A 13,484-nucleotide genomic window follows, 5' to 3' on the forward strand; every position below is an offset into this window, starting at 1 on the left:
TACCTGGTCTTTCCTAGGCTGCTTTCCACCGTTCAAACTATCCGCTATTAGGGCTTCCCTTGAGACTGCTCACAACCTTTTCTTGACTCTGTCTTTTCGCTTCGAAACCTACTTCCTACCAGGAGAAGATGTTATTGATTCTCTTTGAAGGTGGGGGACACTATTCACGGGGATTGCACAGAAGGGGAATCTTTCTAGTCGAGATAAAAGAAAATTGCAGTGATCCTGAGGTTAAAGCTTATTTAAAGCATTTCTTTTCCCAGGGTAAATCTATACCTAGCGGGGATGAAATCCCAGTTCTATCATTTTGAAAATCCACGCTCTTCTCCTTGGAGCTCTGGCAGCGCACGTTTAGGGTGCTCTGCTATCGTGCGCCCAATCTCCAATGGCGAGGAAGAAGAAACATCAGCCTGAGAATCCTACGATGGTAGTTCCGACGGCAATTCCTACACCCACTGTACCCCAGTTTGTGCCGGAAAACCCTCAGAGAGAAAATATGATGCCACCCACTTTTGCGAGTTCCGTGATAACCCCCAATTCCGCTACCATTGCTAATCCTCCGATTATTGATGATGTAGAGAAGTTACGAGTGATGATTGGGTCGATTGATCAAGCGTTAGGGCGTAGTTCTTCGAGTAGTGCTGGTGCGAACTCGGAAAACAATGAATCCAAGGCAATCAAGTCGCTTAGCTGCGCCTCCTCACCCCAGTGCAGGTCAGGTATCTGATGAAGTGCTAGATGCGATTGAAGCTATGCACAGAGCCACTATGCCTTCTCAGAGGATGGTGAATCGACGATTGGAGATGGAGGGGCCTTCTAGCTTGCCTGAGAAGCCATGGTCAGGGTTATTTGCAGGGGCAAAATTGGCCTCCAAAGGTATGCCTCTTGGTTTTGTTGCTCCTGTGCTTAAGGTTTGTAATAGCTAAAGCTATGCTTTTGGATGGTAAAAAAATAGCGCAATTACAACAATGTGAGTTAGATTTGCTTGCGGAAAAATGGGCTGCCTCTATTGTCATGTATGTGGTTGGTGATATTCCTAAAATTGCATCTGTTAATCGATATATTTCAAGCAATTGGACTCATGTTAAGAAGCCTACTGTGTATCTGCATGATGCAATTTTCTCATTCAATTTTGTTCTGTTGATGATAAAAATGAGATTGTCTATTCTGGACCTCATCCGTTTTTTGGTCAACCAATGATTACCATGGTCTGCTAATTTTTCTTTCTATGAGGAGATTCTTAAAGTGATTCCAATCTGGGTGAAACTCCCTAATTTACCACTGAACTGTTGGGGGAGTGATTCCCTTAGTCGAATTTTTTGTTGGGTGTGCCGTTGTATGCAGATGAGTGCACTACTACTCAGGCTAGAGTTTCATTTGCTAGGTTGCTCGTCGAAATGGATGTTACTGTCGCTCTTCCTGAGTGTATTTGGATTGAGGACGGGAAAGGGAATGTGTTCAAGCAAGAGGTATGATTGGACCCCTCCGTTCTGTCAGGATTGTCAAATGGTAGGACACTCATGTGAGAAATGGGTTCCTGCTCCTACAAGGTGTTGCTGCTAAAACTAAGAAGGTCTGGGTGGCTAAGAAGTCTCAGCATGCTGGTGCTCAACCTAATCACCATGTTCAAGTCCCTATAGAGGAGGCTAATGAAGGGTGGAGGGTGGCTAGGATGTGGATGTGCAAGTTTTGTTTGTTCATGAGCAGATCCTTCATTGTTATGTGCAATGTAAGAAAAGTTTTCTTGTTTTGTTACCATAGTTTATGGTTTGCATTCAATTGTTACTATAACTTCCCTATGGAACGAGTTGAAGAGAATCTCTGGGAGTATGATAAACGAGCCTTGGGTTACTCTTGGAGACTTTCATTCTATTCTTTACTCGATAGATAGAATTAATGGTCAAGAGGTTGAAACCAGAGACTTTTTAGAATATGTTACCACTAATAATATAAAGGAACTTCATAGTTCAGGTTGGTATTACTCATGGTCTAATAAAGGCCTTGGAGTTGGAAGAGTGAAGAGTAGAATCGATAGAGCATTGGGTAATAATGCTTGGATGGGGAAGTATAGTGATATTCATGCTAAGTACATGAATCCTGCATTATCAGATCATTGCCCAGTGATTCTGAATTGTACAGTGGAGGAAGATAAAGGAGGGAGGCCTTTTAGATTCCTAAATTATATGGCTGATCACAACAATTTTGATAGTGTGGTTGGTGCTTGTTGGGCTGGTCCTTTCTCTGGTTCTGCGATGGCAAAAGTTTGGCATAAACTGAAAAGAGTGAAAGCTGAGTTGAAGCAGCTGCATAAGGAGGAATTCAGGCACATTCATGATAGAATTGAGATGCTCAGAAGTGACCTAGATGAGGTACAGTCTCAGCTTCAAATGATCATAGTAACCTTCACTTGGAGGAAAAGAACATTAGTCAAGAGTTGAAGAAATGGTTATTTATTTGAGAATCTGCTCTGAAACAGAAATCGAGAATACAATGGAACAAGCAACGAATGTAATAGCTAAGGCGAAGCTTTTGGGGCGAAGTAGCGCTCACGCGCTATAGTTTTCTTGGTGGGGACTCAAACTCAAAATTATTCTTCAGTGCTATGAAGGAGAGGCATACCAGGAATAGTATTGACATTTTTTATGATGCTGTTGGTACAAAGCTCACAACTGATACACGGATTAAAAAGGAAATTAAGGATTTCTACACAGGTTTGATTGGGACAGCTTCTAAGAGTCTGCAGGGAATTGATCAGTTGTTAGGAGAGGTAATCAACTGTCAGCTGCTGATGCTGAGTTTCTGATCAGAAGTGTCTCAAACCAGTAAATTGATGAAGCTTTGCATGGTATTGATATCAATAAGGCACCAGGGCTCGATGGATTGAATAGTCTGTTCTTTCAGAAAGCCTGGAGTATTATTAAACATGATGTATATGCTGCTGTGAAGGAGTTTTTTGAATCAGGTAAAATGCTTAAACAAGTCAACAACACTGTGTTTGGTTCCTAAGATCCAGAATGCTTCTAGTATTAGGGATTATAGACCTATTGCCTGCTGCTCTGTAGTCTATAAACTCATTTCCAAAATCCTCACTGCTAGAATGCAATCTGTTGTTGGTAATGTGGTCAATTGTGCTCAAGCTGGTTTCATTCCTGGAAGATCCATAGCTGATAATATCTTGTTAGCTTCTGAACTGATAAAAGGTTATTCTAGGAAGAATAGCTCCCCTGGATGCATGATGAAAGTTGATTTGAAAAAGGCTTATGACTCTATTGAATGGCCTTTTCTCAAAACTATGCTGAGTGAACTTGGCTTCCCTGAAAGGTTCACTGAATGGATTATGCAGTGTTTGAGCACTGTTTCCTATTCTATTTTGGTGAATTTCCTACTCTCCCTATCCCTGCTAAGAAAGGGTAATTCCAGAATAAGGGTTTCTTTCCCCTTGGTTGAAAGGATGATCTCACGTATGAAATCTCATCTTCGTTCTGTCATGTCCGAAAGTGGAACTCAAAGGCTGGTGTCTCGTATTATAGATGAGTTGTGTGACCTGGGCAAAGATCACCACTAGCCCTACTAGTGCTAACTCTTATTTGGGCAAAGCCTAAACCGTTGTACTCCTAGTAGTTTAGTTCACTCACTCGCTTTCCAACTCTTTACTGTGACTTTCATCTTACAACCCCGGAAGACGGAATCATTCAAGACTAATTCAAGATTGACAGAGTCAAACCATAAGCTTCGCATAAGCGATTACATTCCTTTCCTAGAGCATTTCTTCTCGACCAGGACGGGTGAAATGCTCTAATCTAAGCCCGATCGGGGGATATAGGCATAAACTCTCAATTCGACGTCTACTCTTTCTCTTATAAAACTCATTCACATTCATGAGCAGCTACTTTGGAACAGAAAGAAGCTACCACGCCACGGATTCTCCGATCAAGCTTGCATCCGCGCAAGTACGAGAAAAACTTGATAGAGTGTTCAATAGCTGGATCAACCGGACTTTTGATATGGATTGGATGCTGAATCCACGTCTTTCGGCAGATGGAAGTCTTTGCGGAGAAGCTAGCTGAATTTGGAAGTCTTCCGCCTGTTAATACCTTCGGTCCTGCATTTCATTATTGTATTGCTGCTACCTAAGTAAGATGTCATAGGCCTAAGAATAAGCGCTTGAGGCCGAATCCTTGGATAGGTTTGGAAGTGGAAAAAGACTAGAAGCGAATTGGTTCTCTCAACAGATGAATTCAACCCTGCTTAAAAGACCGAAAAAGGGCTATTGAGCCCTGAGTTCAACCGTTGAAGAGATTATAGCCTTAGACCCAGTTCAGTTTGATGGAACCACAAGGAAGTCTACACGAACAGTGGCAAAAGCTGCTTTATTCAAAAGATATGCTTTGCTTGTTAGCCTTTCACAAACCTGATAGGTAGGCCTGGATGCATATGGTAACTTTGAGTCAAAATCAACCTATCTCATTGCTGCTAATCAAATAAAAAGGGATAAGCCCGATGGTGATAAGAACTTTGTTTGGAGGCCAAAACACAAAGAAAAAGGCAGCACCGAAGAAAGGAAAGAGCGAGATGGTGGTTTTTCTTCTTCCCGCGAAGCGAAGATCGATGTCCGTCCCAGCCAGCCCATTCGACGAAGCAATCTTGGACCCTCTTGGCTGCGCTGTGCTTGGATGCACTAGTCTTCCACACGCCGGCGATGAGATGAAAACCGCCCCCATTCATTCCCGTGCCACCACAATTCGAAAGAGTGACCGGAACCTGTCCCTGACTAGCATCCCGCTGCAGTTCGGCACAGCGTAGCGTCAAAGGCAGGTTTTTTTGCCTGCTGACCTTTTCTAGGCCTCCTTCCCGCGGAACTGGATTGTCGATATCGACCGAATTTTGACTAACTGAAGAAGAAAAAAGAGATTTTTTCTGCAACACTGCCTCTGTTTGAGACGCCCTATCATTGTGTTTCCTGCTGATCTTATTCAGACTCCAATCCCAAAAGCATAGCTTTAGCTATTACATCCCTATTCCATTTTTCTCTTTTTTTTTATGAAAATCTTACTAGACAACGCAGAAGGTTTATTCGTTTCCTATATACGCTTCCGTTCCATCCGAATTGAACTCCTACTAAAAAAGCGCGTAAGGGGCCACCCACCCTCTCCCCCTTACCCTCTCACTCCCTAAGGAATGAGACATCTAACTCTGGAAAAAACTTTGATACATAAGGTCATTTTTTTCCTATGGATTCCATAAGCATAGCTTTAGCGTGTAAACAAAAGCTTCGCTTTAGCGACTAAACAAGCAACGGGCGAAGTTGCGCTCACGCGCTATAGTTTTCTTGGTCCAACTCAATGAAGAAAAGAGTATAAGGAATTCTTTCTATATAAATATTCATACAAAAAGCAAAATGGTCAAAGCATATCTTACTGAATAATCTGACTGAATGAGGAAGAGCTCCTTATGTAGTTTCACTTTACCACCATCTGAAATGCGCGAAACTTCGATTGGCGGAAGCCAGTCCATGAAGATTCTCCCTTTTCTTACGCGAAATTCCCCTCTTTCGGTAAGCATCCAGTATCTCATCAAATGAACATTTCTCTAAGCTTATCCTGTAGGATATACGTCGTTTGAAAGCTGCTTCAAGGATCCAACGAATAGCTAAGGTTTGTTGACGATCCCTGGCTACAATCCCGGGGACATCATAAATAGTACCTGCTACTCTTACTTTTTCTACTTTGCATATGGGCTTTATATTCTCTACGGCGTCAACCATAAGTTTGATTACATCGCCTTCAGTTCGAGCTGGGCGATGAAAAGTTTGATAAACAATAGCACGAACCTTCGTTCTTTTACCTTCTTTCATGTGAAAGTTTACCAATTTCTTGATCAATTGTTTTTGCTCACTATCTAAGCCCCCCATATAACTGAGAATTTCCGAGCAATTGGAAGCAGCTCCGGCACCCATTGATTTTGCACCTTCTAACATAATAGACTAGAGAATTTCTTTTCCTAACGCTTTTTCATTCACGATTTTATGTTCGTCATTCTTTGTCGATTCTTCCCCTCTTATATCTTATATATATTATATGATTCATGATTTTTTGGATTTTAGAACAACCTGGACGAGGGGATGATCCGGACCCAGTTCTATTTTCATATCACTGATGATCTCATAATAAGTCCCCACCTTCGGGACTCGCTGTTGGACAAGTCCCGAAACTGTTTTTAAGTTGAGCTGATTCTTTAAGAGGAGTCCGGCTTCCGCCTGGAGGTAATGCCGTATGCTAAGATGCTAAGACCGGATAAGCATGACAGTTACTTTGCATTCAATAGCAGCTCCTTCTGTCCTCACAGTGTCCCTTTCACGTGCACATGGATATCGTAACTCTTGATCGGACTGGAAGGGACACTGGCTTCATTCCTATCCCAAGAGCGAGTAAGGATCCAAGGCAAGGTGACGAGGGTAAGTGCTAAGACCTTTACCATCTAGGGAGATAAAAGGACTTAGAGCCTTTCTTTTTTCCCATGGTCTTCTCTTATAAATCATTAGAATCAAAGATCAGGTTATTTCCTGGCTGCAGAAAGAAGGTCAAGGGATGGACTGTTTCTTTGCCAAGATAATACCCTGAGCCCTCACTGAGCTCGATTGTTAGAATTTCTTTCCCAAGAGAATAGAGGTTAAAGAGCGGCCAGAGTTACTAGGAACGTCTCTCTCTGATAGATCAAGTAGCCATTACGAGAGAAGCAGAGGGATCCGAGGTCCTCCTCCTGGGAAGTACTACTTCTTTGTAAGAATCGCTAGATCCAGTTGCAGTCCGACTAACTCACTTCATCATCTTGATACCTTACTTAACCACGGTACAAGATTATATGGTTTTGGAACCAATACAGATAAGTATTTATGATCTTCTTAATCAGAAGAAGAAGAGGCGTCGGGTTACTCTCAGAGTTTCTTCTTCTAAGAGAGATCGTAAGAAGACAGAAATCTCTACCCTTTGAAACTTAATTCATAAAAAAAAAGGATGCCCATATTGCAATGAGTGTAGTAGACGGGATGCGTCTTCTAAAAGACGCTCCTATATACACAGTTCACGAGAACTTTCTAACAACAGCGGAATATATATAGCTATATTATACCAAAGATTTTTTACGGCGTCTTTCGTAACATGGGCCTCCACTTTCAATCATCAACGAGTTCATCTATATGAATGTTTTTGAACATAGTTCTAATGAACCTTTCACTACCAGTAAGGTAATATCAAAAGAGAGGCTGAAAACTTAGAATCAGAGAGCATAAAAAAGAACAAGAAGATGATGGCAACTTGGAATGAAAGGATCTCGGGTATACTGACTGCTTACGAGCAGTACACTCGTCTTGTATGCGGTGGGAAAAAATCCCCCCCTAAACCTAAGAAAGATAAAGATCTTTATCTTTGGCTAGCTCATGAGAAAAAGTGGGATGAATTCCAGTTAAAGCTAATATATTAGGAGGGAATGGAATTCCATTGTACTGCGTACACCATTAGGATTCATAAGATGAAGGCATACACCACAGAGAGCTCGACAGTTATTGAATAGCTTCAATCTTTTGAGTTGGGGAATTACATCCCAATCCCTTGGTTTGCACACCATAGGTAGATTGAGTTTGATAGGAAGAAGACCTAAATATAAATTACATATGACATATGTAGTCTTCTTCGAAGAAAACGAACCATCCTTTTTCGTTTAGGTGATTGATTCCACTTACATCAGTGTATGTAATACGAATACTAACATCACAGGTATGTAGTCGCTTAAGCGAAGCTTTTGGAGACCTCGCCTGTACTTTCTTTTTTTGGGGCCTCCCGGGGGGGCTTGCCTTGGCCATAGCTTGTTTTGCAAGGACCCTCATTACGGAGGAAGTCTCCGAAATAGTAGGTCTTCGGATGATGCCCACTGGGGCGGATTCGGGTAACAGTGGCTCGGGGGGTTGGGAAAAGTATCTCAACCTGTCGCCTTATTCAGAAGGTCAGGGCCAGCAAAATAGCGAAGCCGGGGCCGCTTCTCGAAAAAGAGGGAGCACTGATCCCAGAGAGGACGTCGGGCCTTCTTCGGTAAGGGGACGACTGGATTCGGTGAACGCTCCCGAAACCTCAACAAGGGGTTCGGAATTCTTTCTCTTTAGGCCTTTTTAAGTCCAACTGCTCAGAAAATCGTAAGGTTCACAGTCTGAATCTCTTACCGCTCCGTGGGTCTCTCTTGGTATTGGTATTGATAAGAAAAAAAGTCCTATCCTTCATTCAGGGCATAGCCCTACTATGACCGAAGAAGACGATTTACTAAAGAGAAATAAAAAAGACTCCATGAGCCACTTCAGCACAAGGTCTTGAATATACGAATTCTCACAAGGAGAGAGAGGACCCTTCTCTTACGTGGGACATGGTGGGACCTACTTTCAGACTTAGCCAAGGAACGATATTTTGAACATGAGAAAGACTGAGGCCTGATTCAGGAGGGGCTCCTCTTTCTCACCGGAAGATCTTAATATTCTAAAGTATAATAAGTCCCCAACCTTAAAAATGAAGGATCAAAACTTTCCAAAACCCACGCAAACGGAGGCCGATGACCTCAGACTCATAACAGGGGTAGAACGAAGCTTTTCCATATAGCAACTTCCTCCATTATAGGAAGCCTCTGTCATTAGAAGAAGACCGCCTTGAAGTTAGAAAAAAAAAATGAGCATTCCGGCGTTACGCGCCTTTTCAGTAAAGGAGCGAAAGGTTAGACCTTAGAAAGTAAGCGAACAACATAATGAAGAAGACTGCGAAAGTATGGAAAAAATATGGGAAGAGAACAACGAGATCTCTGAAAAGGAAGAGGCAAGGTATGAAGTCGCTAAAGCGAAGCTTTTGGAAGTAGTCAAAATGTTTAAAAGGATACAACCCGTTCTTGGGCTTAAGACTATGCGCGTCGCGTGCTCGATCTAGCAATCTTATCTTGGACAATTGTTTTGATGAACTGTCATTAAACTAAAAAAGAAAGAAGAGAAAGAACTGGGAGTTGGCGCCTGGTTGCTTGCTTACCAAGCCATCCCGGCAAGCTCCTCCAGTTCGATTATTATTCTTGACTTGACTTATTATTATAAAAACTACTCACTATCCAAATGAAAGACGATCGATTATCTACCCAAGAAGATAGAAAGTCCCACATACGAGAAAAGGTCACAAATAGAGTTGAACCAAGTAACATTGCAAAGGCATAATGATAGTAGGGTCGGGATATCCCCGCCCTCCGAACCGGACGTGAAGGTCTCCCCTCATCCGGCTCTCTGCAGGAGAATCTCCACTCACTGCTTCCCCTAATATCCTCCCTTTACCACATCATGGGGGTTTACAGGAGATCCCAGAGGCTCGCTCGGAAAGGCTGCTATACCTTTTGACTTAACTCTACTCTAGTAGTCACTAGACTCACTATACTAGTCCGTCCGGCTGCTCTTGCTGAAATCATTACTCTTCATTCTCCCGTGCTCTAGCAATTGCGCTCTCTAGACCACTACCATGTAGTTAGGTAGGGACAATCAATCCGTAGTGACGGGAATGAATGGGGATCCCTATCAATCAAAAAAGATGGAAAGAATATAGAATTAGTTACACTACCTTTCTCTCACTCAATAGATCTATCTGGTTTGATACGGTACAGTACAATACGAGACGATAGAATGCAATGGGATGGATGGTAGAAGGCTGCCTGCGCTCAAAAGCGAGAATTCACTTGTCCCCTTGTCCATAGGGACCTCGTGGCATACAACCGAAACGACTCCCGCCAGATAGCCGCCCCTTTCTTTCTTTCAGAACCTCGTGGACGGAAGAAAAAGGAAAACAGGGCACAGAAGGCTCGCGAAGTAGACAGCTCAGCCCCCTAACCTTTTCTATTAGTAAAGGGGACTCTATCATGATCTTACGAATTGAAAGATCTAAAAATGGAAGAACGAGTTCTTTTGCTGGCCCCTCTCTCTAAAGGGGCGTAAGCACTTCACTCGCTAGGGAATGAAATTGATTCACTTGCATTCTTGCTAGCACTACAAAAAGCTCCGGTCTTCACGCCCCTACTACTGCTGTGCAGCCTTTCCTCGGGTTCGTAGAGTCGGGTTTCCCGTTTACCCACAACGGAGGAGCCGCCCCCACCGGGCAGGCGGCCACGGGTCATAACGCACTCTTCGCACAACAAATCCACTTTGAAGTTGACTTATTCGCTCGGCCAATCGTCGGAATGTGTACGAGATACCATAGGGGCCCAATATCTCAATAGCACCTTTGTCTAAAGCTTCGAATGAGACTTCATACCCGAAACGCAAGAACGATCTGACTATAAAGTCATTCAAAACTTGATCGAAGAACCAGCGTTTATTGAAGAAGCTATAGAGTCGATTACAAAAAGTACTAGTTTGAAAGGCTCGTTGGAATTGATCCGCTACGGGATTTACATTATACGCAACAGAAGCACCTGAAGTACTAAACAGAATAGGTATTAGTTTGGTAATGGTTGGAGCAGCAAACTCGGATTCGGCAAGAATCTCATTTTTTGGTAGTACGAAGAGGGAATTGGCCCAAAAATTGGATAGGGGTCAAGACGCAGTCGGGCGCCGGCGGCTGACTCAAGTGCCCCCCGAACCGCGCGAAATGGTCGCCTATTACACGGCTCACTAACTCTGCCTGGGGTGAGGGTACCTATTATTCGTCGGCGGTCCGGCGCACCCCTACTATACAAAGCCGCCCCCCAACTCACTTAAAGGATGCTGCTTAATTACAAAGGAAATTCTTTCTTAATCTAGGGATTTCCCTTTCATTAAGCGCATCGAGCCAGGAACGAAGTCGCTTAAGCGAAGCTTTTGGAGTGGACCTAAGACAAATTGAAACTTAGAAGACTATGTCTCCGAGTGCGAATCTAAATCATGTCGCCGGACGACTTTGTCTTGCAAAAGCTTAAAGGCTTCGGATTGGACTCCGCCCCTATTGAGGTCTTCCAATACAATAGGGCATAGAGTCGCGCCAAGGGCTCTTCTCCCGTGGCGGTACGGGAATTATGGAGAAAGCTCGAGCTCCCTTTCCCACGAAATTCCCCGTCGGGTCAAGGCCCGCCATGATTTGGATAATCTCAACCTTGACCTCGAATAGGTCTTCGGCTTGAATCCGAGTGAATTGGTAATCTTTCAATTCCATCTCCTTACCCATAGCATGCTTTTTAGCCTGCAAGACTTTGAAAGGCCTTTGGTTGATAGTGTTTAGGGACTCCCCACCAATGACTTGGTCATCGGCATAGGGAAATGGTCTTACAGGTGGAGTCCGCTTAGATGGCCCTGCCTCTTCCGCGGCTGGATTCGCACGAGGTTCGAAGACCTCCGATTCGCCGACGTGCTACTTGTGTCGTCAGTAGTAGTCTCGTTAGAAAGGATCTCGTTTAGGACCCCCGTCCACGAGGACGAGCTGGATGATCCGGAGGCGGAAGACGGAGCCATTTTTTTTTCCAACTTCCGGGATCCCCGCATCCCAAGAAAAAAAAGTCAAAGGGCACCAAGTAGCCCCCCCTCCCAAGCACAAAAGCGAAATAAGGCCCGGTAACCTAAAGACAAAGGAAGCCTGCCCATTAGGGTGTTCCATAGGTCCTGATAGCCTGTCAGTTTCAAACTGACAAAAAGAACATTATAGTGCCCGAAAAAAGAAAAGCGTTATCGGATTTGAAGCGATGACTTAACTACTGAAAAAGGGCGAACTGACCGACTTGCATGTCTTAAGCATATAGCTACTCCAAAAAAAGAAAAAAAAAGTCAAATTCCCCAAAAGCTTCGCTTTAGCGACTTCATACCTTGCTTTGCTCTCTCCTGACTCAGCACCCTTACTGGCTTTATGGAATAAATAATACCATGTCCTCATTGACTCGTTCTAAGGCTCCCCCTCATCATTCTGATCTGATGGATCGGGGCGGCTCACAGAGAAAAGCCAATGGGAATGAAAATACTCACTCCAAGATCTGCTTAAATACATTACAAACTATTGTAAAAATAGCAAAAGATGGAGTGAGGATTCATCGGAATTATGGTAATTAAATGAAGATTTTGCCAGAGAATGCCGCTACTGATAGATCCCGCCCAGATCAAGAGCGGTCTCTTAAAGAAAGAAAAGGGCGAGAGTCTTCGATGAATGAGATGATCATATACGCAATTCGTCTTTCTCTTTCCCCGTGAACCTTTGTTTCCATTGCCTCCTATCTGTCAGTCTTCTTGTCCTTCATCTTCCAGTGAGACTACACCTCCTCTATTTAGTCCCAAGCATCGCCTGTCTCGTCCGGATTTACAGGTATATACTCTACGTAAAGTAGTGGAGACTGCCCTGTGGATTCAGGTGCTTCACCAGACGATGCTTTTTCTACAGATCCTGCTCCATGGATCTTCCTGACCATACTTACAAGTGATCTCCGAAAATGGATTGAGCTCTCTGCTGTGCTCTTCAACAATTCTGTGTAAGTAAAGCTTCTCGGTCCTATAATCTCTCAGAGGCATCAGCACTAGCTTAGTTAGTTCGCTCTTTCTTTAGTTGCCTATCCTGGTCTGCTAGTTCCTCTCTTTGATGCTCCTTCCCCAGCCTCGCTCGAGCTGGAATCTTGTGAATAAGGTCCCCTTCAAGCGCTATGACAGCACAATCGATCATCGCATCACTTCAGCTATGGAAAGGATTTTGAACCGCTGCTTTTGCTTTGTCGGAGATGCCTTCTATTGGAAGATAAGTAGTTGGACAGTCACAAACCCCAACTAAAGGCCCCAAAAGACACGACAGAAGAAAGGGGAACGTAGCAGATCGACCGGATCGATCAGAGTAACCACTAGTAAGAAGAAGATCCACGAACTCTGCGATACCAGATTGGAAGCCCTGTCCTCTCCTTACAGTCGAGTCACTTCATACCTCTCCTCGGGGAAAGGCCCTTTTGAAGCTGAGAGGGAATAGCACTTAAGCTTAAGGCCAGCTAGTTGAAGTGGAATGAACCCGGAATCTCATTGAATTGATGATTTCTCCACTTATTAGAATCTTTCTGAAAGAGCCCAGTTTTTTGTCTTTATGAAACAAAAGAACGAAACTTCAAGCGCGGGAGCAGAGCTCAGTCGAAAGGTAGTCCGGCGGATCTCCCATAGTGATAGTATAGGAGCGCTCTGGCGTCACCTAAAACAAAAGGAGCAGACGGAAAGACTCTCACTTCTAGCACTGAAGCAGAAGCCGGATAAAGATTGACATCAGTAACATCGTCTTCGGTTTGACTTCAAGGCCTCTATTGAAATCTCAGGAAATCCTTAAAAAGAGGCCAGGGATTGGGCTGATTGACCCCAGGTTCCGGGACGAGAATCAGGTAATTTAAGTACCAAAGAGCGGTCCCAAGGGACGGAAGAAAGGAAGCAAACTAAGATTACTAAGAGCTTTGACTCTTCCTACTAGCTGTAGCTGCAGCCAAAAGAAGAGATATCACAA

General features: G+C 43.7%; 1 protein-coding gene across 1 annotated transcript; it reads right to left on the bottom strand.

Moving 5' to 3' along the window:
- Nucleotides 1–4,264: 4,264 nt before the first annotated feature.
- LOC130461232 (ribosomal protein S7, mitochondrial) lies at nt 4,265–10,913 on the bottom strand. Its single transcript, XM_056829231.1, has one exon. The coding sequence runs from the start codon at nt 5,975–5,977 to the stop codon at nt 5,465–5,467; it is 513 nt and encodes a 170-aa protein (XP_056685209.1). The 5' UTR covers nt 5,978–10,913; the 3' UTR covers nt 4,265–5,464.
- Nucleotides 10,914–13,484: the final 2,571 nt, after the last annotated feature.

This window comes from Spinacia oleracea, chromosome 5, assembly GCF_020520425.1.
Source record: "Spinacia oleracea cultivar Varoflay chromosome 5, BTI_SOV_V1, whole genome shotgun sequence".
Classification (NCBI taxonomy): Eukaryota; Viridiplantae; Streptophyta; class Magnoliopsida; order Caryophyllales; family Amaranthaceae; genus Spinacia; species Spinacia oleracea.

Bases quoted from the DNA above. Each gene is read 5' to 3' on its own strand.
- LOC130461232 (XM_056829231.1), bottom strand. From the start codon at position 5,977: ATGTTAGAAGGTGCAAAATCAATGGGTGCCGGAGCTGCTTCCAATTGC.